We start from the raw sequence: 27,047 nt of genomic DNA, 5'->3' as shown, positions 1-27,047 counted from the left end.
CATTTTCCAGTCTTCTTCTACATCCGACCCGAGACTACACCTTCCCACCACGAAGTGGGAAAAGTGCACACAGACAGAGAAATTGCCGCACAAGTCTCTTCCCCGGTCCGAGGGCAGTCAAAGGGCGCTTTACTCATACGCAAAAGGCGAAAAGTAATGTACAAATGGCCCAAGGTTTTTTGCTTTATTTTCTCACCAAAAGAGATCGGTGCTATTTTGCAGAACAGACAAAATACATTAATTAGAGAAGTCTTTCCACAACACACATACGATTTTACAATTCCAAAAAAGCATAAAGAAGAATCGTTTGTCTGAAAGGATAATAATTTTGAGCAATATATTCCCTGGAAGCAAAATGAGTATATTCAGAAACACCATTTAGATTAGTCTAATTCTATAGAATCCAAATGTGCACCAAACACTGCACTTTTTATGTCAAATTGCTGTTGAATTTGTTAACCCACAACTGATTTCCTGTGTTATGGAATCTTGGAGATTACAGCTAACTTGAAGCAACAGGGATAATTCCTGACAGTTAATGGTACATTTGTATGCATTTTCCTGAAAGGCTAGCATCTGGTGGTCTCAAACTGGTAGCTCAACATTGCCCCCTACTGCTTGCAACTGAAAAAATATGAGGTGGGCTGGTACAAAGCAGTTTAACCAGCCAGTGCTAGTTCCAGCCCGAGCACAATTACCAGATGGCACAGTGCTAACAGAGCCAGAGACGCTTCCAGTGACTATTCTCTTCCACCTCTTCCAAGAGCAAAAACAAATTATTATGAATTTGTTTAAAAGACACTTAAAAGGGCTTGAAGCAATGCTTAAATTTAATTTAGAAGTACCGTCCCTTTTCTTTTGGCCCAAACCTTCACTCTGCTGATAATGATCACCCTGAGGTTTGCTGAGAGACACTGAGGCCATTGATTGCTCTCAGAACACTCAGCCATGCCCCACCACCGCAAGGAAACTCTCTGGAGAATCCCCAAGGTTGCTCTTCTTCTTAGCATTTCTTACACAACAGTTACAAAGTAAATAGAAGATATTCCATCTAGTGCCATCGCCGCCAAATTAAAAGAACATTATAACTGAATGTTTTAAATGAATTGATAACGAACATCATTGGAAAGCTCACAATACCAAAGATTTCACTAAAAAAAACAACCCTAGAAGAAAAGCAATTCAAAGGCATTTTTTTTTTTTTTTACAAAATCAGTGAGTTCCTTTCTCATTTGTTCACCGACTCTAATTTGTAGAGTTGACAAATTAGAATCCCAAAGTCTAGCTGATGTCTTAGAGTCAAGGTTCGGCAAGGAAAGCAGCTCTGACTCAGATGTAAATGGACAAAACCAGCTTTACACAATGAAAAAAAAATTCTCTGACACTGAAGCGGCCTGCATAGATACCATCCCGTAAAAACGGAGCATCCTCTCCAAAGCCTGGAGCTGGGAACAGAACTAACTCAGGAGACGTCGGCACGGACTCTTCCTCACCTCCAACTCAGTTTACAACGCTCGGCTGTGCACCGATCCGTGTCTTTGGAGAAACCCATTTCTGTGATACAAACAAGGATTGTAACATTCCTTCCTCAGACGTACCTCCATGAAGAGGCATGGCTTAAGGATCTGAGATGTCTGGAAGGCAGGGACTTCTGGATTCTGACCCAAACTTGCAAACTGGAGCTCCTTTAGGGCTGTGACTTGATCTTTTCATCATTACAGAATAGGGATTAGCAATAGCTACCATTTTTGCAGATTCATTCATTGTTTCCAGCACATTTAAAAGTCTATGCGGGGTACTATCTCAAGAGTTTAGCAGGCTTTTATCACTTTTCCACTACATTCCAAATTCAGCTATTTGGAGGCAGGACAGCAAGGCGACGCAACCCTGGAGCCAGCCTTGCAACCCTGGAGCCAGCCTTCCGAGTTCAAACCCCAGCTCTCCACTCATGGCTGCACGACCTTGAGGAAGACATGTGAGCCTTCTGTGCTTCAGTCTGCTCGTTTGGAGAATGGCGAAAAATCACGCCTACTTTACGAGGTTGTCATAAAAGTTAAATAAGATATATAAAACATTTAGAATAGTGTCTGGTACTTAATAAGTATCATGCAAGTGGTTGCTATGATTACTATTATTTAAATTCAGACTTAATTCGAGACCTTGGAGGTGGCCACTTGGGGTGGCCTCCACTTGCCTTCCAGCTACATTTCCTCCTCCATCCCCTGAATTCCTTGCTCTAGTCACACTGCACTTCCCACTTCTGACCTCGTTTTTACAGTCTGGAGCCTAAAGTTCCTCTCCAAACACCCTATCCGACCCTACTCCTCCCCATCGAAGGTCCCCAAAAGCCACTTCTGGTGTTTCACAGCATCCCCAGCGCCAGTGGTCTGGATTTAATACTCCCTCCTCGGGACTGTGATTTTTTAACTCTCTATTACAGGATCTCATTCTAGCTAACGTAACACCTGGCTGTATTCACGTCTCTCTCCTTGTTGAACAGAATGCAGTGGTTAAAAGCAGAAGCTACAGAGCCAGGCGGCCTGGGTTTCAGTCGGGCTCTGCCACTTACTCGGTGACCTTGGGCAAGGCACTTAATTTCCTTGTGCTTCGGATTTCACATCTATAAATTAAGGTTCATAACAGTTTCTGCACCTCACAGGACTGCTGTAAGAACTTTACAAGTTAATAGAGGAAAAACTCTCAGAATAGTGCCTGGTGCATATAAGAATGCAAATGTATGTTAGATATTACCAAGGTATTGCTCTCCCCTCATCGTCACATCCCAGCACATGGCCAACCCAGTGCCTTATATGTAGGAAACACTCAATGAATGTTCACTGAACTGAACTGAGGTTGTACGACAAAATCCCATCTGTTCCCATCAACTCACCAAGAGGAATCTAACCAACCTGACCAATAATTTACAATAATTTAACATGTATCTATCCATGCAAATTAGGCAGCAGAGGATGTATATCGCACAAGGTATCAGAAAATACAGTCCCAGTTGTCAGGTGCTTACCACGGCTTCCATCTTCTTCCACAGTTCTTCCAGCTGAGTCATGGGTTGACACCACCAGTCAGTGCACTTCTTGTATCGATTGCCTTGAAACCAAAACTGTCTCAGCCACTCAAACTCGACCTGTGGACCATAAAGGCAAGGCAGCGGTTATAATGCCCTTGCGATGGACAATCAAGGACAATAACTTCGTCACTCAATTCTCCTCTAGGAACTTAATAGCCATGGGGTGAGAAAAGATGAGAAAAGTTCAGCCTAACCAGTTCCTAATAGAACCTGCAGTCTCCAGAGCATTTGTGCAAAGCCAAGAAAAGAGTAGTCTTAAAAGCTTAGTAAGATAGCCCAGGTCAGGATGGGGAGGGCTTTCAATCACATTTATGAGTCAGACGCGAGGAAACTAGAAGTCAATCAGCAACAAATACTGAGATCTCAAAGTATAGAGCAGCCTGTACCATGTATAGCGAGAAAGATATAATCTAGCACAATGTTTTTATTAAAATCTTTATTAAAGACTAGTATTAAGAGCAAAACACAGACATATTAGGAGATATCAGTTTTAAGTTTCTTAGATTTAAAATACATAAAGAATTTACCTGTGGGCCAGGAGGAGCTGGTGATACTATCCATCCACATAACTAAACGATATGAAGTTAAGTATGAAGGCATACATACATTAAACCTAGAGAGCCATTCAAATTGTCACTTTTCAAGTCAGTCAGGGCAAATGAAAATAGGTACAAAGAGCAGCAAAGACACTAATAATTTATTTCCCTTCCTAAGAACCTACAATGGTAAACTTCTATTATTTGCCTCCTTAGCACTCCTCCTTCTATTCTAACCAAACCCTACTATTCGTTTGGTAACCCATCCCCTGCTGCCCCAGTCTCAGACCATGTGATCTGGGTAGAGCTCCAGCTCTAATACCAGGGGTGGAACATGCAACCCAAATCTAAGCTAATCAGCCCATCACATTTCTCTAGTCACAGAATTGAGTTGAAGGGGAATAGGCATATATTCAATCAGAGTAAGTCCTAAGACTGTCAGGAGATAGAGGAAGAAGATTCTGCAACCATCTTGGAGAATGGAGGCAACACAGTAAGAAACAGCTACAAGATGAACAGATAAAAACCAGGTCCTGGTGACATCAACTGACCCTTGATCAAGCTGTTCCTGAAGCCCTTTTTGCTTAAACCAATGCAGGTTGAGTTTTCTGTCCTTGCAATTGAAATCATCTCAACATACATAAGTGAGAGACCGGGTAAAGTTTGGGAGGATAAGCAATTGTTTCCTATCTATATTCTAAGTCTTCTATCACTCATCTTGAATTTGAAAAAATCAAATTGTACATCAAAGTACAACTCCATTCATTCCCAAAACTCTCTTTACCTCTGCCCTCTAAAAAAATTTAGAGCTTTCACAGCTTAATGTTGGGTCATCTGACTTTGCTAAGGTAATCATGTTCCACATACAGACACAGAGCTATTATAATCTTCGCCTGTTACCACAAAGAATTTTTTTGTTTGTTTATCCATATTGAACTTTCATGAGGCAAACAAAAGCAACTTGTGAAGATTGAACAATGGTGAAAATGGCTCAAATAACTAACCTGAGAACACTAAGTCATATGAAAGGGTTTTAGTTTACATTAACTAAATGTTTGTTTGAAATGTAGAACTGATTTCAGTTAAAGCTGTTTAAACAAAAAAAAAAAAAAAAAGGAATGTAGACAATATTAAGACAATAGTTGCTAAACCTTATCTGTGGTATTAAAAGACAGCGGTGAACAGAAGTAAACCTGACTGCTTTGAAAGCAGAGTGAATACAAGTGTAGTTCAACTTCTCTGAAGATACCAGTTCAACAACATTATTTATTACCAAAAAACAAAGAGTTCTTTTTAAAGATTTCACACGAAATTTGTTCACACTACAGGAATAGCCTGTCAGCAGAGCATCAAGCCCTATGTGAGGGAGAGCGAAAAGCTTTTAAAAGGTTTTCCTATGTTTGGGCGGGTTATTTCCACGGACGAGGACAGGGCACGTAAGCCTTGGCAACTGTGCTATGCCAGGAAATAAAACAGAGTCCCACACGTAATGAGTTCACATTCAGCCCATCAGGGCAGGCTACTATCTGTCTTTCAGTCAATTAAAACTCAGAAACAAGGAGGGGGCATACCTGGAGACTTTGCTATCAGACAAACAAGCAAAGAAAGACCCCACTGTCCTTTTTAATAAGCAACGATTGCATCTTTCTCCTCCGATGCCCAACTATCTCTTGAGGCAGACAGTGTCATGGTTAAGAATAAGGGCTCCGACGTCAGCTCAAAACAGGGCTCCACTACTGATGAGCCATGTCATCTGTACAATAAGGATGATGACATTATAACCACATAGGTTTGCGGTGAGGACTAAGTGGGTTAATAATGAACGGCCTCCTATACGCCAGGCACTTGCTAGACGCTGAGAACACGACCGAACAAGGCCCCAAGGCCTAGAGCTTAATGTCCACAAAGATCTCACAGTCAGGAATTTTCTGAGCAGGAAGAGTTCTACCGCCCACGTCAACCCACGCCCACTCCTCTTTCACTGAAGCCAGTCAGAAAAGCTAACACTGAAGACCTAGTCCCCACGGAGTTTTAATCATGAGTGGAAGGACTGCCCCTAAGAAACAATCTTGGCGGCATCAAATCTATTGGCCTGCGTTTTATTCAACTCCATATCCTGACTTTTTCATTTCAATGTTGTGGGCAAAAAATACTACAGGATTTTCATCAAACACCACCCTCACCAGTCCCCCCACTGCCAAGAGAAGTAATTGGCTCCTTTCTTAAAATTAATTAAGGAGGCAAAAAATATTTCCAGGTGCTTGATTCAGAGTTTGAGTTACCAAAAGAAATGTTGTTGTTTTTCCCCTAAACTCTGAGGTTGAGAAAGGAAAGCTACAGGGTGGACACTGCACAAAAGCAGGACTCAGAATAGAATGGAAGCCTTATTGCTTCAGGCTAAAAACATCAAAGTCTAACCATACTGACTGACAGATACAGTCCCAGCCGTAACAGGACTCGGGTCCTCCTCCCTTCTCCAGAGTGCAGCCCCCCAGGGAGGCTCACAGCTACCAGAACAGAAATGAGAGACAAGCCACCAGGAGGGCAGCAGCTACCTGTGGCCAAGGAACCACCCACGGGGACGCAGAACCCCGAGGATGAGAGCAGCAGAGAGAAAACACACAGGAGCTCTTGAGTTCTCTCAGAGTTCACCATGCTTAAAAACCAAACTCCTAGATTTCAGACATGCACTTAATGGAGATTCACTCCTATTCAATCTTTTGAGCAATTACACTACAATGACAAGTACTGCTCACAGGTATCAGGTGGTATACTGACAGCCTGGAGGCCCTGCGGGATCTGGAAGGGACTTCTGAATCATCAGAGAAAAATGAAACCATGTTCCTAATAGTGTTCATTCCACAGCTGTGACCCAGAAAAACCATCTTGATTGCCCTCTTAACTAACCTAGACCTGCCTTTTCCATGGATTAGTCAAAAAAGAGATCAAGCCAAAAAAGCACTTCTAGAAATGGCTAGGAAAAGTCCGAAGGGGAGGAAGAAACAGAATCCACTGACCTACCTGAACCTTCTTGGTCACTGGGCACTCAGGCATTGGGGAGCAAAGCTTATAAGATTCCAAAGTCACACTTCTGAGCCACAGCATCACCATGTGGGTATAACTCCTCTTCGTTACTCGTACAGGTAAGCAAACATCGCCTGCTTTTCTCCTGCCAAGTTAGCCTGTGCTCCTGATTTGGTCCCAGGTCAGTACATGCGGTTCCCTCCTGAGGTGTGTGAACACCCTCACGGGGGTTAATGTCCCACTCGGATAACTGAAATAAGTTATTTCACTGAGAAAGACATTAGACCAGGGAGAGATGCTAAGGTCCAATCTACAAGGAGCTGCCCTATGAAGGCCCTTTCACAACAGCTCTCAGGAAGATGCAGTTCTGATCAGAAAGAAAGGAGAACCGAATGATGACATCACACAGTACCTTTTCCTCGGGGAAATTTTCTAGGTGAAGAGACTAAATTCGACATTTTACATTTTTAAGAAGGAAAACAGACTATTTAATAACACAAAGGAAGATTCTGTTTTATCTGAACGAAAGTCTTTTCTAAGCATCTTAAATTAGAAAAAAAAAAAACGTCTTCTTAAGGTACTCAGTGCCAATCCCAAAGTTCCCAAGTTGCTTGGTTGGAAACTGTCTCAGTCAAGGAAAAGAAGCTACTTCTGATCCCACATGGCCTGAAAGCCTGCAGCGCATAAAACCAAGGACTTCCCTGAAAATGAGTCCAGCAAAGGCACAAGGCATTTAGGAAAGAGGAAAGCAAACAACAAGAAACCAGGGTAACTACTATGGACATTTGTGTTTCAGCTTAACAACAGAACATGGCAGAGAGTGAGCGTGCAAGTGCTCATCCCAGGCCAACCTGTATGGCGAAGGAACAATGGCTGACCACGTGCCCTGGCATCTGGAATTAATCTTAAAGTAAGGAGATGACCTTGAAGAGTCAAAGATTTGGGGGTGGAGGAGGCTGGCACACACGCTATTTACATTCCCTCTCCATTCAACCCGAGGCCAGCCTCCAGGGGCTAAGGTTTCTGTACATCTCTGCCCCACTTTGCTAACATATACAATGTCAAAAGCAGTCAGCCACTTTCCGAAGCAGAGGGGCTCATGACAATATTCTGTTAGATAAACAGTGTGATTTTACAGATTTCCCTCACCCACTGATGACGATAAAACATCACAGTCAGTCACAGATGAAGACCAGAAAGAACACGCGAAAAAAAATAGCCACCTGCATGTTAAAGAGATCACCCATTCTGCCGGCCTGACTCCTAAAACTGCGAGGTTGTCAGGAAAGGAAATAACTACATTTTCAGAGTAGAATTTCTTCACTACAAATGTGGAGGAAGACATAACTTTGCTCCCAAGTCTAATTCAGTGAGGTGACCAGGCCCATAAATGCTTATCTTTCCTGAAATCCCAGCTATCGGCAATGTCTCTAACAAGGACTGATGGGAGAGAAGCTGGGACACTTAAGAGGCACAAGGAAGGGAAGAAAGTCAGTCCTGGGTTCAGCTTAGCATTAGAAATGGTTATTACTTCCATGAATTTCTTTGCCTTTGGTTCTGGAGACTAAGGCAATGTTTCACAAAGTGTGGAGCAGCTCGTAAGATATTAAGCATCTTTCTAAAGATATTGGATGACATTGTGGAAGCAGACATTATCTCTCCTCTGCTCCAAATCCCTGAATGACTCCCCATTTCCCTCAGAGTAAAAAGGAAGGTGCTTGTCCTTTACAGGGACCCCCAGGCACTGATAGCGTCGGCTGCTCTCCAGCGCCCCAGCAGCCTCTCTCAGTCCTCATCTCCTGTAACTCACAGCCCACTGCTGCCATCAAACCAGACCGTCCCTGACCTAGGCCGGGACGAGCAGGCATTCTCCCACCTGACAGCTTCTGCAGTGGTTGTCCCCTCTACCCAAAACACCGTTCCTCAGATGTCCACATGGCTCACTCTCTCACCTCCTTCAAGTCTCGGCTCCCAGGACAACTTCTCAGTGGAGATGTTCTCTAGGTATCTCGATCTTCATTAACTCACTCTATTTGGTTTTTTCTGTAGCACTTATCAACTTCTAACATACTACATAATTAACTGATGTATTATGTTTATTATTTATTGTCACCTTTCTGCACTAGAACATCTATTTTATTTACCAATATATCCTAAAGCACCCAGAGGAGTGCCTGGCACATGCTCAATTATTTATTGAAAGGATGAATGAGAACATTTTTGTATTCCAAATTCTCCATCAATCCTAATTATATCAAAGATAAAGTCTCAGATGGGTGATAATCTTCACCACTTGGTAACTCTTTTTTCCTTTTAATAGCTTTTTCTTTTTGAGGTATAATTTACCCACCACAAAAATCACCAATTTTATGTGTAGAATTCAATGCCTTTTAGAATATTTATGAAGTTGTGTGCCAATCTCTCTTCTTAACATGAGGAATGAAGACTTTAGGCTCAGAGCCTTCTCCTGGCAAGAGCATCTGCCAGAATTTAATAACCTTGCTCTCTGTTTTCACTGGCTATATTTTTCTGGTTACTTTTTCTTCTGGCTAGTGATACTAGCTTTCCACTTAAAGGGGTAAAATGAGGCTTCTTTTTTAGAGAAATTTATTTATACAAAAAATGAGTTAATTTAAAAAATTTATTAAATGGATAAAAACTAGATATGTAGTTCAAATATAAGGCAAAAATTGGAAAGGTATTAATGAAAACAGCAAAGCTTATGAAGCACTGACTCATGGGATCCAGACCTGCTGGTCTCACAGACTGCAGAAGTGCCACTAATAAACAAAAGGCCAGGCACTGACACTTGCTCCTGGGGTCCACCCATAATTCCCACCGGTCCTGTTGGGAGACTATTCTTCATGGGGTCTTGTGCTTCTGCATATCTTGTGAGCAAGCTTCCGACTGCCCTTTGTTTCAGACTCTCTTTGCAAGGATGTTCGTTTAGTGAACAGCCTTGGAAAATCGAGTTTCTTCCTCTAGAACAAAGGCCAGGTCTGCTCACAAACTTCAAGGATAAAGGCTGTGTCTTGATTTGGAGTAAAGGACAGGCATGCTTACTACTCATTATAAAAGATTCGGGTTCCTCTCGAATAACGCAACCCCTCCATGTGCACATGTTATCTGGCCCACTTTGCACTGCCCTATGGAAATAAAAGCTTGGAGAACTGGCACAAAAATGCTGATACTCTAGGGGCCAGCTGGGTAGTGCAGTGGTTATGTTCGCACATTCTGCTTCAGTGGCCCGGGATTCGCTGGTTCGGATCCTGGATGTAGACATGGCACTGCTTGGCAAGACATGCTGTGGTAGGCATCCCACATACAGAATAGAGGAAGATGGGCACAGATGTTAGCTCAGGGCCAGTCTTCCTCAGCAAAAAGAGGAGGATTGGCAGCAGATGTTAGCTCAGGGCTAATCTTCCTCAAAAATAAGAGAAAAACGCTGATACTCTAATACTGCTACTGTGGTAAGTAATAAACTGTCCTTTGTCTCTGATCTACGAGTCTCACGTCTTATACCCATAGGAAACTGTGACAGATTAACGTGTTAGCTTGTAAGTAAGACAGAACCTCACACCCTTCACAGTTCTTGAAAGTCCTCACCTCATTGTGGATTTCTTCTCCTTGTTTCAAAACTGCAGGCTCCAAGGATTTCAAAGAGACATCGCCATTGTCCGTCTCATCACGAATATTCTGCAGAGCCAACTGGCAGCGCTGTACGATATAATCCAAGGTTCCCGTGGAGCACTGCAGAGACAGAGCCAGCGATCAAGATGACAAGCAAAAGCCAAGCTTAGCACGCCTCTCTTCTAGGACTGTTCACATTGGTCCCCTTTCCGCACACTCACCTGTCACCCTTACAACTCAGCCCGTACTCCTTAAGAATTACTTTGGTGGCCTGGTCACTGGGCTCCGTGCTGCCGACTGGCCTCACCAGGGCCACTCATCTTGCTGGTTTTCTTTTATTATGTGGGTCTCATATCTCTAACTAAACAGGAGGCTCCCTCAGGGTAAAGTCCTACTTTTACATGCATATTCGACCTATGCCGCAGCACCTAGAACTGAGTGCTAAGTGTAAAAGAAACTTATAAGTAGTTATTGGATGAATAACTAATTAACCAAGAATCAAGGACACTGACTTTATCTCAAGGGCCCCGAACCCAACAATGGGAAAGAAAGGTAAGAGGATTGTGGAATTGGTTCAAAAGCACAAAAAACAGAACAGTGATGGTAGAAAAAAATTGAACTTATAAACACAGGGCAAAGAATTCATTTTCCTTTTCTGCAAAAAGCACTACGCAACTGCAGTCCTCAGCAGAATAGATTCTTCAAATAATGGAGAATATGTGGCTCATGCCCTCAAGGCATGTTCAAAGGCATAACTCAGTACCTGGGTATCAGCAAGGGCACAGATAAATAGTTGAACCTCTCTGAGTCTGTGGGAGCAAAACAGAGGTCAAATGGACAAGCTCCTTCTCTGAACGATCCTATGTCAGACAAGAAGAGGATGCAGATGGAGTGTGCATCCGTTTGTTTGGATAACGACATGATTTCCTAGAATGATAAAAAGCAAGCTATAAATAGCCTTTAGACCCAATGAGGGAAACATATCCCTAAAGTATTTTTAGTTTAATATTTATAATTTAAACTGATCCCTTAGAAATAACCTTGAAGGCTAATCCCTTGGTACAAAAATTCTTTGCACACTTATTGGCATTTTATACAATGTGAAATGGACAAGCCCGGGAAAAACAAAGTTTCTGTGCCAAAAACAGAAGCTTGACTAATATGTATATTAATATGAAGATCCCAGAGTGTTGGGAGCACAAGGGCAGGCAGCTCCAATTTGCTACAGGGAAAAAACAAAAAACGGAGTTGAATTACTACTCACTTTTGTCCCACAGCCACCCCTACAGCATTTTTAAAAAATGACATTCTACTTTACTTTCCCAAGCATGGAGTGACCTACTTAAGAGGTTATTAATTGCAATGCCATTTATTATAACAAAAGATTGGAAACAACCTAAATTTCCCATCAACTGGGAACCAGTTAAATGAACTATGGTGGAGCCATATTTGCAGCCAAAAGAAAAAGGAGGGGGAAATATGTTTTCTTTTCTGGGTGTTTAGAGTTTTATCTCGTGTAAAGAACCTATAATCAGGCCAATTTTTTTTATAACAGCTTGAGTGAGATATAATTGACATGTCATAAAATTTATCCATTTAAACCATACAATTTGATGTCTTTCAGTATCTTCAGAGTTGTGCAACCATCACTACAATTAATTTTAGAACATTTTTATCACCCCAAAAAGAAAGCCTGTACCCTTTAGCAGTCAGGTGCTCTCATTTCTACCAACCTTCTCAGCCCTAGGCCACCACTAATCTAGCTTCTGTGTGTATAATTTGACTATTTTGAGTATTTCATATAAATGAAATCATACAATACGTGATCTTTTGGGGAAGGCTTCTTTCACTCAGCATAATTATTTTCCAGGTTCACACATGTTGTAGCATGTATCAGTACTCCATTCCCTCTTGTTGCCAAATAACATTCAATTATACGTATATGCCACATTTTGTGTATCATTTGTTAGGTAATAAATCTTTGGGTTGCTTCCATCTTTTTGGCTATTATGAATCAAGCTGCTATGAACACTTGCATACAAGTTTTCATTTCCCTTGGATATGTGCCTAGGCATGGACTTGCTGGGTCACACGGTTAAGTCTGTGTTTAACCTTCTGAGGAAGGGCCAGACTGTTTTCCAAAGTGGCTGCGCCATTTGACATTCCCTCCAGCAGTACACGGGGGTTCCAGTTTCTGCACATCCTCACTACCACCTGTTACTGTGATTTTGATGACAGCCATTCTAGTGGGTGTGAAGTGGTATCTCATTGTGGTTTTGATTTGCATTTCTCTGATGACTAATAATACTGAGCATCTTTTCATGTAATTATTGGCCATTTGTATATCTTCTTTGGAGACATATCTATTCGACCCTTTGCCATTTTTAAAAGTTGGATTATTTATCTTTTTAATTATTGAGTTGTAAGAGTTCTTCATATATTCTAGATACAAGTACCTTCTGAGATGTATGATTGGCAAATATTTTCTCCCACTTTGTAGGTTTTCTTCTCCCTTTCTTGATGGTACCTTTTGAAGCATAAAAGTTTTCAACTTTCATAAAGTCCAATTTATCTATTTTTCTTTGGTTGCTTGTGCTTTTGGTGTCATATCTAAAAAAAACCCATTGCCTACTCTAAGATAAAAACTACATATTGGTAAGCAATTATCACCAAGGTTTACTGAAACAAAACAAAACAAAAAGTGCAGAATAGTGTGTAGGGCGGGCTACCACTTGTATAAAAAATATTTTTTAAATTGCACACGTACTTGCTTCATATTAAATGGCACTGAAAGGATAACAAGAATCAGATGACACTGAGTGCCGCTGGGCAAGAGGAGCTGTTTGGCTTTAGGAGAAAGAGACCTTAACTGTATACTCTCAGGTACTTTTTGAATTTGGAACCATTTGAGTAACTACCTATTTAAAGTATAATTATACATAAAATTTAAATTTTAAAAAAAATATTCAGTGTTGAATCCCAAGAACAATCTGTCACAACTAGAAGAAAACTGAAATCAAATAAAAGTTGAGAGCCATCAGACATAATCTAGTCATATGCAACCGAAAACCTGAATAGATTTCTTCTCTGATTAACTAAAATGAATTTCAGAACATCGTTTCCGAAGGACAGTCTGTTTCCTACATATTGTGAATGGGCAGAAACTAGCAAATCATTTTCTTTCGCACAGATAAGACATGTCATGTTAATACTGGATGAAGGAGAGGCCATTTGTCGACTAAGTGAGGGCTATAAACGTGCACGGATTTTCTTTTCCCCTTCTATTGAGGGAAACAATAATGCAACTTCAGAGCTGGGAAAAAATCTTTTTCCTCTTTTATTATTGAAAACAATAATATAAGATGAAAGAATTTTTAAATAAGATAAAAACATAATCCCATTATCTCACCCTATTTAATAATCTTTATCGCATGTGATCCTTTGTCTATACACAGTTGTGATCCGTATATACATATCAATTTACAATCATGCGTTGCATAACGACATTTTGGTCAATGATGGACCGCATATATGATGGTGGTCCCATAAGATTAGGACCAAATAGCCCAGGTGTGTAGCAGGCAATATCATTTAGGTGTGTGTAAGTACACTCTATATAACGTTTGCACAATGACAAAATCACCTAACTATACGATTTATCTGAATGCATCCTTGTTGATAAAGCGACACAGGACTGTATATGCTGTTTCTCACTGGCTGTACACAAGTATTCAAAACTACCATTTTCAATGGTTGCTCACTGAAGTGATAGTCCACAATTTAACTAGTCACGTACTATAAAGGCATTAAGGTTCTATCCAACTTTTCACTATTATTTATCGCACTAGATAAACATCTTTATACACACACACACACACACACACACACACACACATATATATATACTTCTTTTGAATTATTTCCTAGGTTTGAGTCCCAAAAAGAGTGTTATAAGATCAAAGATATGAACATTTTTATGGTGCTTTATACATATCTCCATATAGCTTTCTAAAAAGTATACCAATTAGAAAAACTGCCAGAAGTATATGAATGTACCAGTTTCACTGTAACTTTACCAGCATTAAATATTACTTTTGACTATTGGGTAGAAATAAAAAGTTACCTTAAAATGGTGATTTCTTTAAGAATTACTTTTAACTTAAGGTGATTTTAAAGCATGTATACACAGGATCATGTACAACCATCAGCAAACTTTCTCTTAAAAGGCCAGATAGTAAATATTTCAGGTTTGCAGGCCATAAGGTCTGTGCTGCAACTACTCAACTTTGCCACTGTTGCTCCAATGCAGCCATAAACAACATGTAAACAAAGGAGTGTGGCTGTGTTCCGATTAAAATTTTATTTACAAAAACAGCCAGCAGGCCCACGGGCCACAGTCTGCTAACCCTGATCTGTAACAGGGAACGCAGGATAGTCGCATCATTCACATTATGTGTGTCCCCTTAGTAAAATATCATGTAGCTAGAACTGAAGTTCAGAGAATATAAAAGACACAGATTTGGGGTAATGTTTTTTTCCCAAAAGCATCACTATACATACCTACCTCTTCACTAAAAGTTACTGCTCAAAATTTTATCTAAAAACTAGAAGATACAAATACACCGATGACTAAGCAGAAAAGCTAAACTTCAGGATATTTTGAAAGCACTGCTACTCTAATAAAATTGGTCCAACTGAAAAAAGGAAATAAGGTCAGAGGGATACTTTTCAAACTGTACTCTGAAGGGCTCCTTTTGGAGGCTTCTGTGTATGTGTGTATTTACTGCAGGAAGCGGGAGGAGAAGTTGCCTTAGTTCTCACAAGTTCTAGTTGCATATTTCCATTTGCCTGCTGGACCTCTCTACTTGGCAGCTCCAACACAGCCTGTTCAAAACTGAACGAACTATGATCTTCCCCCAACGTCTTAGGCTCCCTGTTTCTACCAATGGTAATGGCATCCCCAAATCACCCAGGCTTGGAACCTCAGAGTCATCCAAGAGCCTGGCACATGGAAAACATCCAATAAAGACTTCGTTTGTTCGTCCATTCGTTCATTCATTCATTCTTACATTCCTCCCTCCATTTCAGTCAGTCAGTCGTCAAGCCTAACACTATGTCTCCTACGCGAGTCATGGGAATTTCCTCTTTTTTCCTGCTGCCACTACATTAGCTCAGACCCTGATAGGTTTAATGGATGTCTCTATCATTTTCATCCTCCTAAAGACATCTCCAGTATGTCACTACCAAGATAGTAAATAATCAATAGCCCCCACATGCCAACCAACTTAAGGTCAAACACCTAATCTGAAATCCAAGAACTTTTACAATCTGGTCCCACACAGGAATCAGCCTTATCTGCCAACATTCCCTTCTGGCATCCTGATATCCAGTCCGAGTACAGCCCAAGAATTCCCATGCCATCCCAATCACAAGATTCCACCTGAGTCTTCAGCCCATTAGCTGTCCTAAATTGTCTTAAAATCCCCTAATTCCCACACGTTCAAGTCTTCCATGTAACCTCATCCGGGAAGCCTCATGTGTCTGCTACTCTCTATTAGACTGTAAGCATCTTGAAGACACCAAACATGCCAGCTACTCCTGTTCACAAGTGCCTAAAAGAGCACCCTGAACACTGGAGAGTTCAACAGTTTGCAGAGTTGCATGAGTGAACTAAAATTACTTCCCTTCTTCTGAATCGTAGCTTTCAATCAATACCAACTCTTACAATCAGGACTCACTGACAACTGAGTGTCTCCTGCTGTACTCTGCATGCTCTAGTGTGTAAATGGAGACAGACTAGCCTTCCACACAGAGCTTTGGTTGTCCCTGTCTCTGATTAGCTTACTGCAGGAGCAGTGACAGTAATAAGAGTCATTTAATAATAGGAGTAGGGGCCAACATTCTTTGAATGCACACTCTATAGCAGCCACTGTTCTAAGAGACTGACATGTATTACTTCATTTAATCCTCACCAGAACCCTAGGAATTAGGTATGATTGCTATCCTCATCGAATATATTTTCTCAAACCCTTTATTCATCATTTTGGACCAGGCCTCGGAGCACAGCACTAATCAGCTTGTGTACTCTTCCAGGTTAGATCAGGAAAGATGCAAGAAGAATACACGTAAGTAGCCACACATTCAAACTGATCCAGGAGAAAAGGACTCTTGGGAGGGTTATAGCTAGAAAGACAGATGCCTATAACGTCTTGCACAAAAATGAAGTCTTTTTTGTACAATACAAAGCACATATTAGATGCTCTATAAATGCTTGCTCATTCTTCTTCCCTCATTCCTCCTTTCGCTCCTTCACTTCTTCTTTCCTTCCTGACTCCCTAACAGAACTTACTTTTAGGTGTCTAAGATAATTACTTGTGTGTTTGTTTGTTTAATATTTGTCTTCCTGACTAAAATGCAAGTTCCACACAGGTAGTGGCCATAATTGTCACATTGATGGCTCCATCTCTGAAGCCTGCAGTGCTGTGAGGCACATAACGGGCACTCAAATATTTAGACGAATGAGTGAACAGAGGAGAGAAGAAAGGGAGAAAGGAATGCTTGAAGGGATGGCTGGCATCTTGATCTACATAGACACTCAAGCCCTCTCTGCCACACAGCAACATGATCAGTCCACTAGAAAAGCTACTTAATTACCAAAGGTCATCACAATGCCTTACAGACTCACAGTCTCCGGACGGAAAGGGGCTCATGCTTGTGCGTCCCTGACACTTTCTTGTACCCCGTCTGCCCAGCTTTCTCACACTGGTCCCCCTGTGCTACGATAAGTCAAGCTACAAAGCAAAGCTCAGAAAACAAGCTTGGTTATGAGGTCAATTTGTAATCCTTTTCATGATTATTCCCCTACTCTCTGGAACTCTTCTTAACTGAGCACACAGTACCCCCAAGTGACTACTAAGGGTTTTCCTCCTCTTTTAAGCTTCCATTCTGAACTAGTCTAATCAGCTGACCATCAGCCACTGCAAGTGGTGGCAGAACTTAGCAATAAAGTCTGGGTTATGAACACAACTGGGGAGCTCAGAAATTCCTTGGCACCACTGTAACTTTGTCCTTAATTTACATTCACATGCCCAGAAGCCTGACCAAAAAGTTAAGAGAAATTTAAATTCTCAACCATCTGAGCCCAGACACAGCTAACACATGCATAAGCACACAAATCCACCCCATTTCCTTCTGGCCATCTCCTGCCCTTGACCTTGACAGACACAAACCCCTTAGAAAATCTCTAACCAGCAACACCTGCCAATGGCATTTACCATCTCCAAGAAACATAACCCCAAAGAAGCAAAATATACTTATCCCAGGCTGTGATACTTTTTAAAACTGTATCCAACGAACTCAAAGCTAAAAAAGCAAGTAAACAGAGGCAAAGTCAAGTTAGATGGAAGCAATTATCCTATCAAATACACTTCCAAAGTTCTATGATAAATTGCTCATTCAACCACTTCTGTCACATCCAATTAAGTTTGAATCACATTTTTATTTACACTTACCTCTGCCACTCGGTGGGTGGAACTAAACCGAGGTGGTAAACCAGCCAAAACACAGTGCTGGTGGGTGGCATTGAGATCATCTGCAGGAAAAATACCAAAAATTAAAAAGCACACACACACTTATTAGTCACTATATGCTATTTAAAATACAAAGTAAACAATAAATCCATCATTCAAGAAGAACGACAACAACTGAGGAATTAACACTTTGTATTCTTTAAACCATTCTTTACAAGAAGCATCACACTCACACACTCACACACACATATAAAACCATCAAAACCATTACACTTGCAAGAGTGAAAGGGGATGTTATTAATACTTCTTCCAGGACAAGCAGTGTACATCATGACTGTACTTAGCAAATAGGATATATGGTTACCCTACTTATGTGCGGTCTTATGATGCCAACTTACCACAAAGTTTACTATTTACGGATTGAACTTCTTTCTCTTTCTCATGATATATCTAATTCTAACTATGCCTTTAGAATAAGCCAAAATTCTTTTATATTATTTGGAGTTGAACATGTCTCTTCTGAAAATCTGCCTCTTTCTCTCCCCAATCAAAGTATCAATTTCACCCTAAAAACTTTCCGGGCAACAAACCAACCAAGTCAGCATGTTACAAAGCTCTGGCCCTCAGAGCAGAATTCAAGCCTATGGATTCACAACCCAAGATTGGAGTAGGTGGTGAATTCATCAGCTGAAGAATATGCCTAAAGCCATGTGCAGTGGGAGGAAAATCAACAGCTGAGTTATGGCATATTCTAAGAAATGATGCCATAAGTCAGGCAAAATAAGTATCAATTCTGTTTAAGACATCACTTCCTCTGTGACAAAGAAGAGAACTGAACAGTTCTGTTCCCCAGCAACACAAGATTTCCTAGACAGGCAGCAGAGACTTCTTCCCAAGATGGAAAGAAAGGCAATGACTTAAACTAAGAGGCCAAGACCACCACACCCCTTACATGTCAGAGAAAACAACCTATGATATTCTCTCTATACATAAGGAAGGAGACACAAAATGCCAATTGAGAGACTCCTGCTTCTGGACATTCTGGAATAAAAGTGACAAGGTTTACCATCCTACCTCAAAAAACTATAAAACAGACCAAAAATAGGAAACAAAGCTTTCTGACACTGCAAGGTATGATCCTAAAGATAAGAAAAATAAAATAGGTGGGCTCTACAATTGCCCTAGCTTACTACCTGGAAACAGTTTCAAAGCCACAGAGCAGGGAGGAGAGAGTCAAAAAGAGCCCAGAGTTTTCAGTTATCCTTCTTGCTGAGCGTGAAGACAGAGACTGGAGTTTAGGAAGGCCAAGGCAACAGGATGTGGATGGCATAATATTGGACTAGAAGAACCTGCACAGAGAGAGAACAAGTAGATATCTGTCTCCTTCAAGGGTTCCTTCAAGTCTTTGGCAGAGAACTGCTCTGTGCATTCGTGAAAACTTCCTATGGGCAGGAAGAAAGCACCAGAAAGCAGTAGGCTGAACAAATTTCAGATCTCATACAGGGCCATGAATACTTTGTGTTCTCAGCAGCCAGAATGGCTCCTACTACATGAGATAATGGATAAAATCCTTAGAAAAGCATCATCCTAGTAGTAGGGCTAAATTATTTCTAGATAAAAGGCTGCTCTAGAGCCATCTAATAGCTTAAAAGCAAGGCTGAAAAGGATCCAACTTATTCCAAGTAATTTAATTACTCAATAGAGCAAAGTCTGATGCTATTTAAAAGAATATAAAAAAATTAGGCACCCAACAAATAAAATTTGCAATTTCCAGCATCCATTCAAAAAGTAACAGAGGAGAAAACTGAAAGATATATAAGATATATACATATCTTTCCTTTCCTTCACATATACATGTCTTTCATATATATCTATATATATGAAGCTTCTGAAATTGAAAAATGTAGTATCTGAAATAATAAAGATCACATTGAATGAGATTAACAGCACTTTAGACACTGCAGAAGAAAAGATAAGTGAACCAGAATACACAGAAAGAGAAACTATTAAAAATGAAGCACACAAAGACTACAAAAAAATAAATTAATAAAAGGGCATTGATGACCTTTAAGACAATATTAAGCAGGTTAACATAAATGTAATTTGAGTCTCAGGGGAGAAACAAGGACAGAAAAAAATTTTTGAAATGATGGTCAAAGAGAAAACTAAAAATAAAGAATGAGGACAACAAATAGAAAACATTAACAAGATAAATAATCCAACTATGTCAATAATCACTTTAAACATCAATGGTCTAAATACATCAATTAAAAGACAGAGGTTGTCAGAGTGGATGAAAAAATAAGACCCACTGTATGTTGTCCACAAGAAACTCATTTAAGTATAAAGACATCCATGGATTAAAAGTAAAGGAATGGAGAAATATAGACCATGCTAACACTAATCAAAACAAAGCTGGAGTACCTATATGAATTTTAGAGCAGATTTCAAAGCAAGTAAAATTATGAGGCATAAAGAGGGGCATTACATAATGATAAAGGGACCAATTCTCCAGGAAGACATAACAATCCTTAACGTGTGTGTGTCTTAGAATAGAACATCAAAATATTTAGGCAAAAACTAATAAAACAGCAAGAAGAAGTAGACAAATCTACTATTATAGTTGGAAACTTCAAAATCTCCTATCAGAAATGGACAGATCCATCAGCCAGAAAATCAGTAAGGACATAGTTAAACTCAACAAGCACCATCAATTAACTGGATATAATTGACATCTATAGACTACTTCATTCAACAACAGCAGGATACACCTTCTTCTCAAGATCATGTGGAATATTCCCCAAGATAGACTATATTCTAGGACAAAAAATATACCTTAATAAATTTAAAAGAACAGAAACCATACAATGTCTGTTCTCAGACCACAAAGGAATTAAACTACAAATCAGTAACAGAAAGATAGTTGGAAAATTCCAAAATACTAAGAGATTAAACAATACACTTCTAAATAATATATGGTCAAAGAATAAATCTCAAGAGAAATTTAAAAATATTTTGAACTAAATTAAAATATAACTTACCAAAACTTGTGACGTAGGAAAAGCACTACTAAAAGGAAAATTCATAATATTGAATGCATATATTAGAAAAGAATAAAGGTTTAAAATCAATCATAGAAGTTTCCACCTAATCAATAATATAAGTTTCCACCTTAGGAAATTAGAAAAAGTAGAGTAATTTAAATCTAAAGTAAGAAGAAAAAAGAAATAATAAAAATTAGAGTAGAAATCAATGAAACAAAAAACAGGAAATCAATAGAGAAAATCAATGAAACAAAGCTGGTTCTTTGAGAAGATCAATAAAATCAATAAGCCTCTATCCAGACTAAAAAAAAAAAAGAGAGAAACACAAGTTACTAACACCAGAGATGAAAAAAGAAACATCACTACAGATCCAATGGACATTAAAAGGATAATAAAGTAATACTATGAACAGATCTATGCCCACAAATTTGATAACCTAGATGAAATGGACCAATACCTTGAAAAGACACAATTTGCCAAAACTCACACAAGAAGAAACAGACAATCTGAATAGGCCTACATCTACTAAGAAATTGAATCAATAATTAACAACCTTCCCAAAAAAGCACCAAGCCCAGATGAGTTCACTGGTGAATTCTTCCAAACATTTAAGCAAGAAATTATACCAATTCTTTACAATCTCTTCCAGAAGACAGAAGTGGAAGGAAGGCTTCCTAACTCATTCTAGAGGCCAGCAACACCCTAATACTAAAACCAAAGACATTACAAGAAAAGAAAACTACAGACTAATATAGTTCATGAACACAGATGCAAAAATCCTCAAAAAAATATTAGAAAATAGAATGCAACAATGGATAAAAAGACCTAGACACCATGACCAAATAGAATTTATCTAGGTTTTCAAGGCTGGTTCAACATTTGGAAATCAATTAATGTAATCCATCACACTGATGGGCTAAAGAAGAAAAGCCACATGGTCATACCAATAGCCACAGAAAAACATTTGACAATCCAACACAAACTCATGACAAAAACTCTTAGTAAACTAGGACTAGAGGGAACTTCCTAACATGATAAAGAACATTTACAAAAGACCTACAGCTAACACCATACTTAGTGGTATGAAACTCAAAGATCTTCCACTAAGATTGGCACAAGACGAGGATGTCTCTTCTCACCACTCCTTTTCGACCTCGTACTGGAAGACCTAGCAAATGCAATAAGACAAAAATGTAAATAAAAGGTATACAGATTGGCAAGGAAGAAATAAAATCTCCTTTGTCACAGGTGATGTGATTGTCTACACAGAAAATCCAAAAGAACTGGCAAAAAAATCTCCTGGAATTAATAAGCAATTACAGTATAGCTGCAGGATACAAAGTTAATATACAGAAGTCAATCACTTTCCTATATGCCAGCGATAAACAAGTGGAATTTGAAATTAAAAACATATTACCATTTACATTAGCGCCACAAAAAATGAAATACTTAGATATAAATCTAACAAAATATGTACAAGGATCTACATGAGGAAAACCACAAAACTCTGATGAACAAATCAAAGAAAAACTAAATAAATGGAGAGAGATTCCGTGTTCATGGACAGGAAGACTCAATATTGTCAAGATGTCAGTTTGTCCCAACTTGATCTCTTGACCAACAGATTCAACACAATCCCAGTCAAAATCCCAGCAAGTTATTTTGTGGATATCGACAAACTGATTCTAAAGTTTATCTGGAAAAGCAAAAGACCCAAAATTAGCCAACACAACATTGAAGGAGAAGAACAAAGCTGACATTACCTGACATCAAGACTTACTATAAAGCTACAGTAATCAAGACGATGTGGTACTGGCAAAAGAACAGGCAAATAGATCAATGAAACAGAACAGTGAGCCCAAAAACAGACCCCCATAAATACAGTCAATTGATCTTTGACAAAGGAGCAAAGGCAGTACAATGGAGCAAAGATAGTATCTTCAACAAACGATGCTGCAACAACTGGACATCGACATGCAAAGAAAAAAGAATCTAGACACAGACCTTACTCTTTTCACAGAAATTAACTTAAAATGGATGGATCACAGACATAAATGTAAAATATATAAGTATAAAATTCCTAGAAGATAAAATAAGAGGAAATCTAGACGACCTTGGGTGTGGTAAAGACACCCTTTAGAAACAACAATAAAGGCACAATCCATGAAAGAAATAATTGATAAACTGGACTTCAAAACAATTAAAAACTGCTCTGTGAAAGACACTGCCAAGAAAATAAGAAGATAAGCTACAGACTAGGACAAAATATTTGCAAAAGGCCATGTTCAATAAAGGACTGTTTTTCAAAATGAAAAAAGAACTCTTAAAACTCAAGAATAAGAAAACAAATGACTATTAAAAAATGGACAAAAGACCTGAACAGACAACTCACCAAAGAAGATATAGAGATGAAAAATAGGCATATGAAAAGATGTTCAACATCATTTGTCATGGAATTGCAACTTAAAACAAAAAGATACCACTATACACCTATTAGAATGGCCGATATCCAGACCAAGTGTTGATGCAGATAAGAAACAACAGGAACACTCATTCATTACTGGTGGGAAAGCAAAATGGTACAAGTGCTTTGGAAGACACTTTGGTGGTTTCTTACAAAACTAAATATGCTCTCACCATAAGATCCAGCAATTGCACTCCTTGGTATTCACCCAAATGAGCTGAAAACTTATGTCCATACAAAAACCTGCAAATGATGTTTATAGCAGCTTTATCCATAACTGCCAAAATTTGGAAGTAACCAACCTTCAGCAGGTAAATGGATAAATAAACTGTGGCACATTAAGGCAATGAAATATTATTCAGCACTAAAATGAAATGAGTTATCAAGCTATGAAGACATGAGGAAACTGAAATGCATATTACTACGTGAAAAAAGCCAATCTGAAAAGGCTACATGCTGTAAGACTCCAACTATAAGACATTCTGGAAACGGTGCAACTATAGAGACAGTAAAAAGATTAGTGGCTGCCAGAAGTTGGAGTCGGGGGATAGAGGACGAATAGGAGGATTACAGAGTATTTTTAGGGCAGTAAAATTATTCTATATGATACTGTAATGATGGCTATCCATCATAATACGTTGTGAAAGTCCATAAAATATACAATACCAAGAGTGAACTCACACAAAATGTGAACTTTAGGTGATAATGGCATGTCAATGTAGGTTAACTGATTGTGACAAGTGTAGCATTCTGGGGCAGGATGTTGATAGTGCGGGAGGATGTTGACAGTGGGGGAGGCTGTGCATGCATGGGGGCAGGGGTATATGGGAATTCTCTGTACTTTCTGCTCAATTTTGCTGTGGATCTAAAACTGCTCTAAAACATAAACTTCATTTTTTTAAAAATTATCAACTGAAAATTCTTCAGAAAACTCTTTACTCTCCATCTTGAGACCAATGATATATACAGTTACATATAAAGTTATTCTCTCAGCGTGTTCTCATGGCAAAGGCAAACTATTATGTGCATTACTTAATTTAATATTCGGGTGAGCAACTACCAAGTGCCAAGTACTATTCTACGCCCAGTGAACAAAAGAGAGTCCCTGCTCTCGTGGAGGTTACATTATGATGGGGAAGATAGAAAATAAATAAACAAGAAATCCAGATGTCAGGTGTTATGGAGAAAATAAAGGAGAATCTGACAAGCATAAGAGTTAGTGGGGGTACAAGGGATCAGTGCACTACTTTTACAGAAGCTTCACTGGTGACATCTCGGCTGAGAGGAGTTCTGAACGAGGAAGGGCCTGTGATGCCAAGATCTGGGATGAGGGAATTCCAGGCAGAGAAAAGAGCCGAGGCCAAGACACTGATGTGGAAATGAGCTTGTTGTACTTGAGAAAGAAGAAAGACCAGCACACTGCAGCACAGGGCGCAAGGGGGAGAGGGGGCGTGGGACAGATTAAGGTCTCTGTTGGTCGTGGTAAAAACTTTAGGTTTTATTTTAGATACAATGGGAAGCCTTTAGAAAATTTTAAGCAGGGAAAAAAGTTGATTTAGGTTTGAAAATAGACCACCGTGGTAGCTTTACAGAAAAGAGAGAAGACTGAAACGGAACAAGATTTGAAGCAGAAGACCGGTCAGGAAGCTGCAGCAGTAATACACGCAGTTGACAGTGACCTGGACTTGCGCGACAGCAGGGGAGACGGTGAGCAGTGATCAGATTCAGAATGTTGTAGAAGGAAACAACAGGATCCACTAATGGACTGGACAAGAGAAGTGAGGGGAAGAGCAACTTTGGGGACTTTCACAAAAACAACTGACTGAAGGTGAGTAAGTCACAAAACATTAGGACACTGTAGAAACGGTGTTACAAAACGCAATGAAAGGTGAGGATGAGAACATTGGGGATGTGTCGAGAGTCTTAAACGCAAATACAGAGTCAGCAGGGCAGGCTAATAGAGAGGATCAAACTTGATCCAACCTCTGCAGACTTGGGCTCAGAAGCGCAGCCTAAGGCCTGATGAAGACGACGGAATGACCATTCTCTCTTCCAGTTTGCCCTCTCTGAGGATTCTGGTTAAGGACACACCTCAGAATTTCTGGTTAATCCAGAGTATTTTGCCTAAAGAGGGTTTCAGAGTCAAACAAAAAACAAAACAAAAAGCAGAGGCTGGAGGAAGTTCCCCAGGCCAGATTCCCATGACGGGTTGTAACAATTTCTAAGAAAAATGTAAATGCCATTCTCATCTACCCAAATAAAATCCTTATTGTGGCTATGCTATTAATATTAGGATACACAGATCCCATTGGGGGTAAAAACCATTTTAATGAACAGATTTGTTAAGGGCCGCTAAGGGGCAACGAATCTGATGCAGGCCGAGTGGCAAACACATCAGAAGCAATACTTGGGGGCTGTACCTTTATTTAAATCCTTGGCAACTCTCTAATCAAACAGCTCTTTTGAAAATGCTCCCAACTGTCTCTAATCCTTTATGACTTTTAGGAAGAACCCTGTAATTTTCATTTAAGAGCTTCTAATTTATCTAAAACTCTAAGTCTATAAAAGTGGCTCAAGCTTCACGGATTGTACATCTCAAAGAATATACTAATGACATTCCTAGCTTTAAAAGACTACTGCTAATAATTTTTAGAAGAAAAACGTTAAAGAATGCCTATTTGCCCGAGCTATCTCAGAATACAGCTAAAAATTTATATTCAAGGGGAAAATCAGAGTTTGTAGAATTTATTCAAAAAAACAAACAGAAAAGAAGCTCTCACTCTTTGCTGGCTAAATGCTGCGTGCTCTACCAGCGGGTGAAGAGAGCTCTGGACATTCACTGTAGCATGAAATCTCATTGCATATAAAAAAGACCACAGATGCAAGGGTATAATTTACACTGGGGTGATCGATTGGTGCCCAGGACTTGCCTGGTTTTAACACTGAAGTCCTACCTCCTGAGACCCCCTCCCCACAGACAAACCAGGACAGTTGGTCACCCTAAATTTAACCCAGCCCTTACTTCCTTGGTTTTGTTGTGCAGTGTGTCACAAGGGCCATTTCATCCCAAATTTCTTAAAGTAGCAATCAGGAGCTTTGCTAACGGCACTCCTGAGCTAAACGAGCTCAATACTGAAATCCAATCTGCCAGCCTCGCACAGTCACTGAAGCTTCTCATTCTCACTCACCTGTCCGTTCTCATCCCTCAATCTTAATATTTATGACCTTATTTTTCCTAGATGTGGGGACATCCATGACTGAGAACATTTTCAGAATTTAATAGGCAAGGAAAGGGTGGGGGGGAAGCTTCCTGGCAAGATGTCAGGATAGACTCAGGCCTCTACCTGCCCCATTCCTAGATTCCCGATGAGACGATCAACAGAATATTAAAAGAGATCAAAACTTCTTTCAGCACTAAATATTAGGGAAAAGTGCTCAATATGCCAGAAACTGCAAGGAATTGTGCTGGATATAGTATAGGTGGGATGAGATTAAAGAAGGCTGACACTTGACTGTCTACTCTGAAAGAGCAGCATCTCCATAAACATATCGAGAAGATCCTGAGAGGAGTGCTCACCTTCTAACTCAGAGGGGGAAGGGCAGGGGGGCACAAGAGGCTAGGGGCACCAGGGGCAGCCCTCTTGCCTCTGTAGAGCAGCATTATATGCACACAACCTGTGACCCACAGACCCCAGGATGTGTTGCTGGCACAAGCCACCACTTTGAGAAAAGAAG

At 39.9% G+C, this 27,047-nt stretch overlaps 1 protein-coding gene across 2 annotated transcripts in view; it reads right to left on the bottom strand.

Annotated features, from left to right (window-relative positions):
* FTO (FTO alpha-ketoglutarate dependent dioxygenase) overlaps window positions 1–27,047 on the bottom strand; it is a 348,533-nt gene that overhangs the window by 188,124 nt on the left and 133,362 nt on the right. For both annotated transcript variants that reach the window (XM_005608264.4, XM_023636997.2), the window contains 3 exons: window positions 17,787–17,866; window positions 10,252–10,395; window positions 3,023–3,142 (listed from right to left, as the gene is read on the bottom strand). In XM_005608264.4, the coding sequence (XP_005608321.2) occupies window positions 3,023–3,142; window positions 10,252–10,395; window positions 17,787–17,866 (344 nt within the window). The remainder of the gene's footprint in view (window positions 1–3,022; window positions 3,143–10,251; window positions 10,396–17,786; window positions 17,867–27,047) is intronic.

Source organism: Equus caballus, chromosome 3 (genome assembly GCF_041296265.1).
Source record: "Equus caballus isolate H_3958 breed thoroughbred chromosome 3, TB-T2T, whole genome shotgun sequence".
NCBI lineage: Eukaryota > Metazoa > Chordata > Mammalia > Perissodactyla > Equidae > Equus > Equus caballus.
The sequence above is the reverse complement of the archived record's forward strand: the minus strand, read 5'-3'. Positions and strand labels throughout refer to the sequence as shown.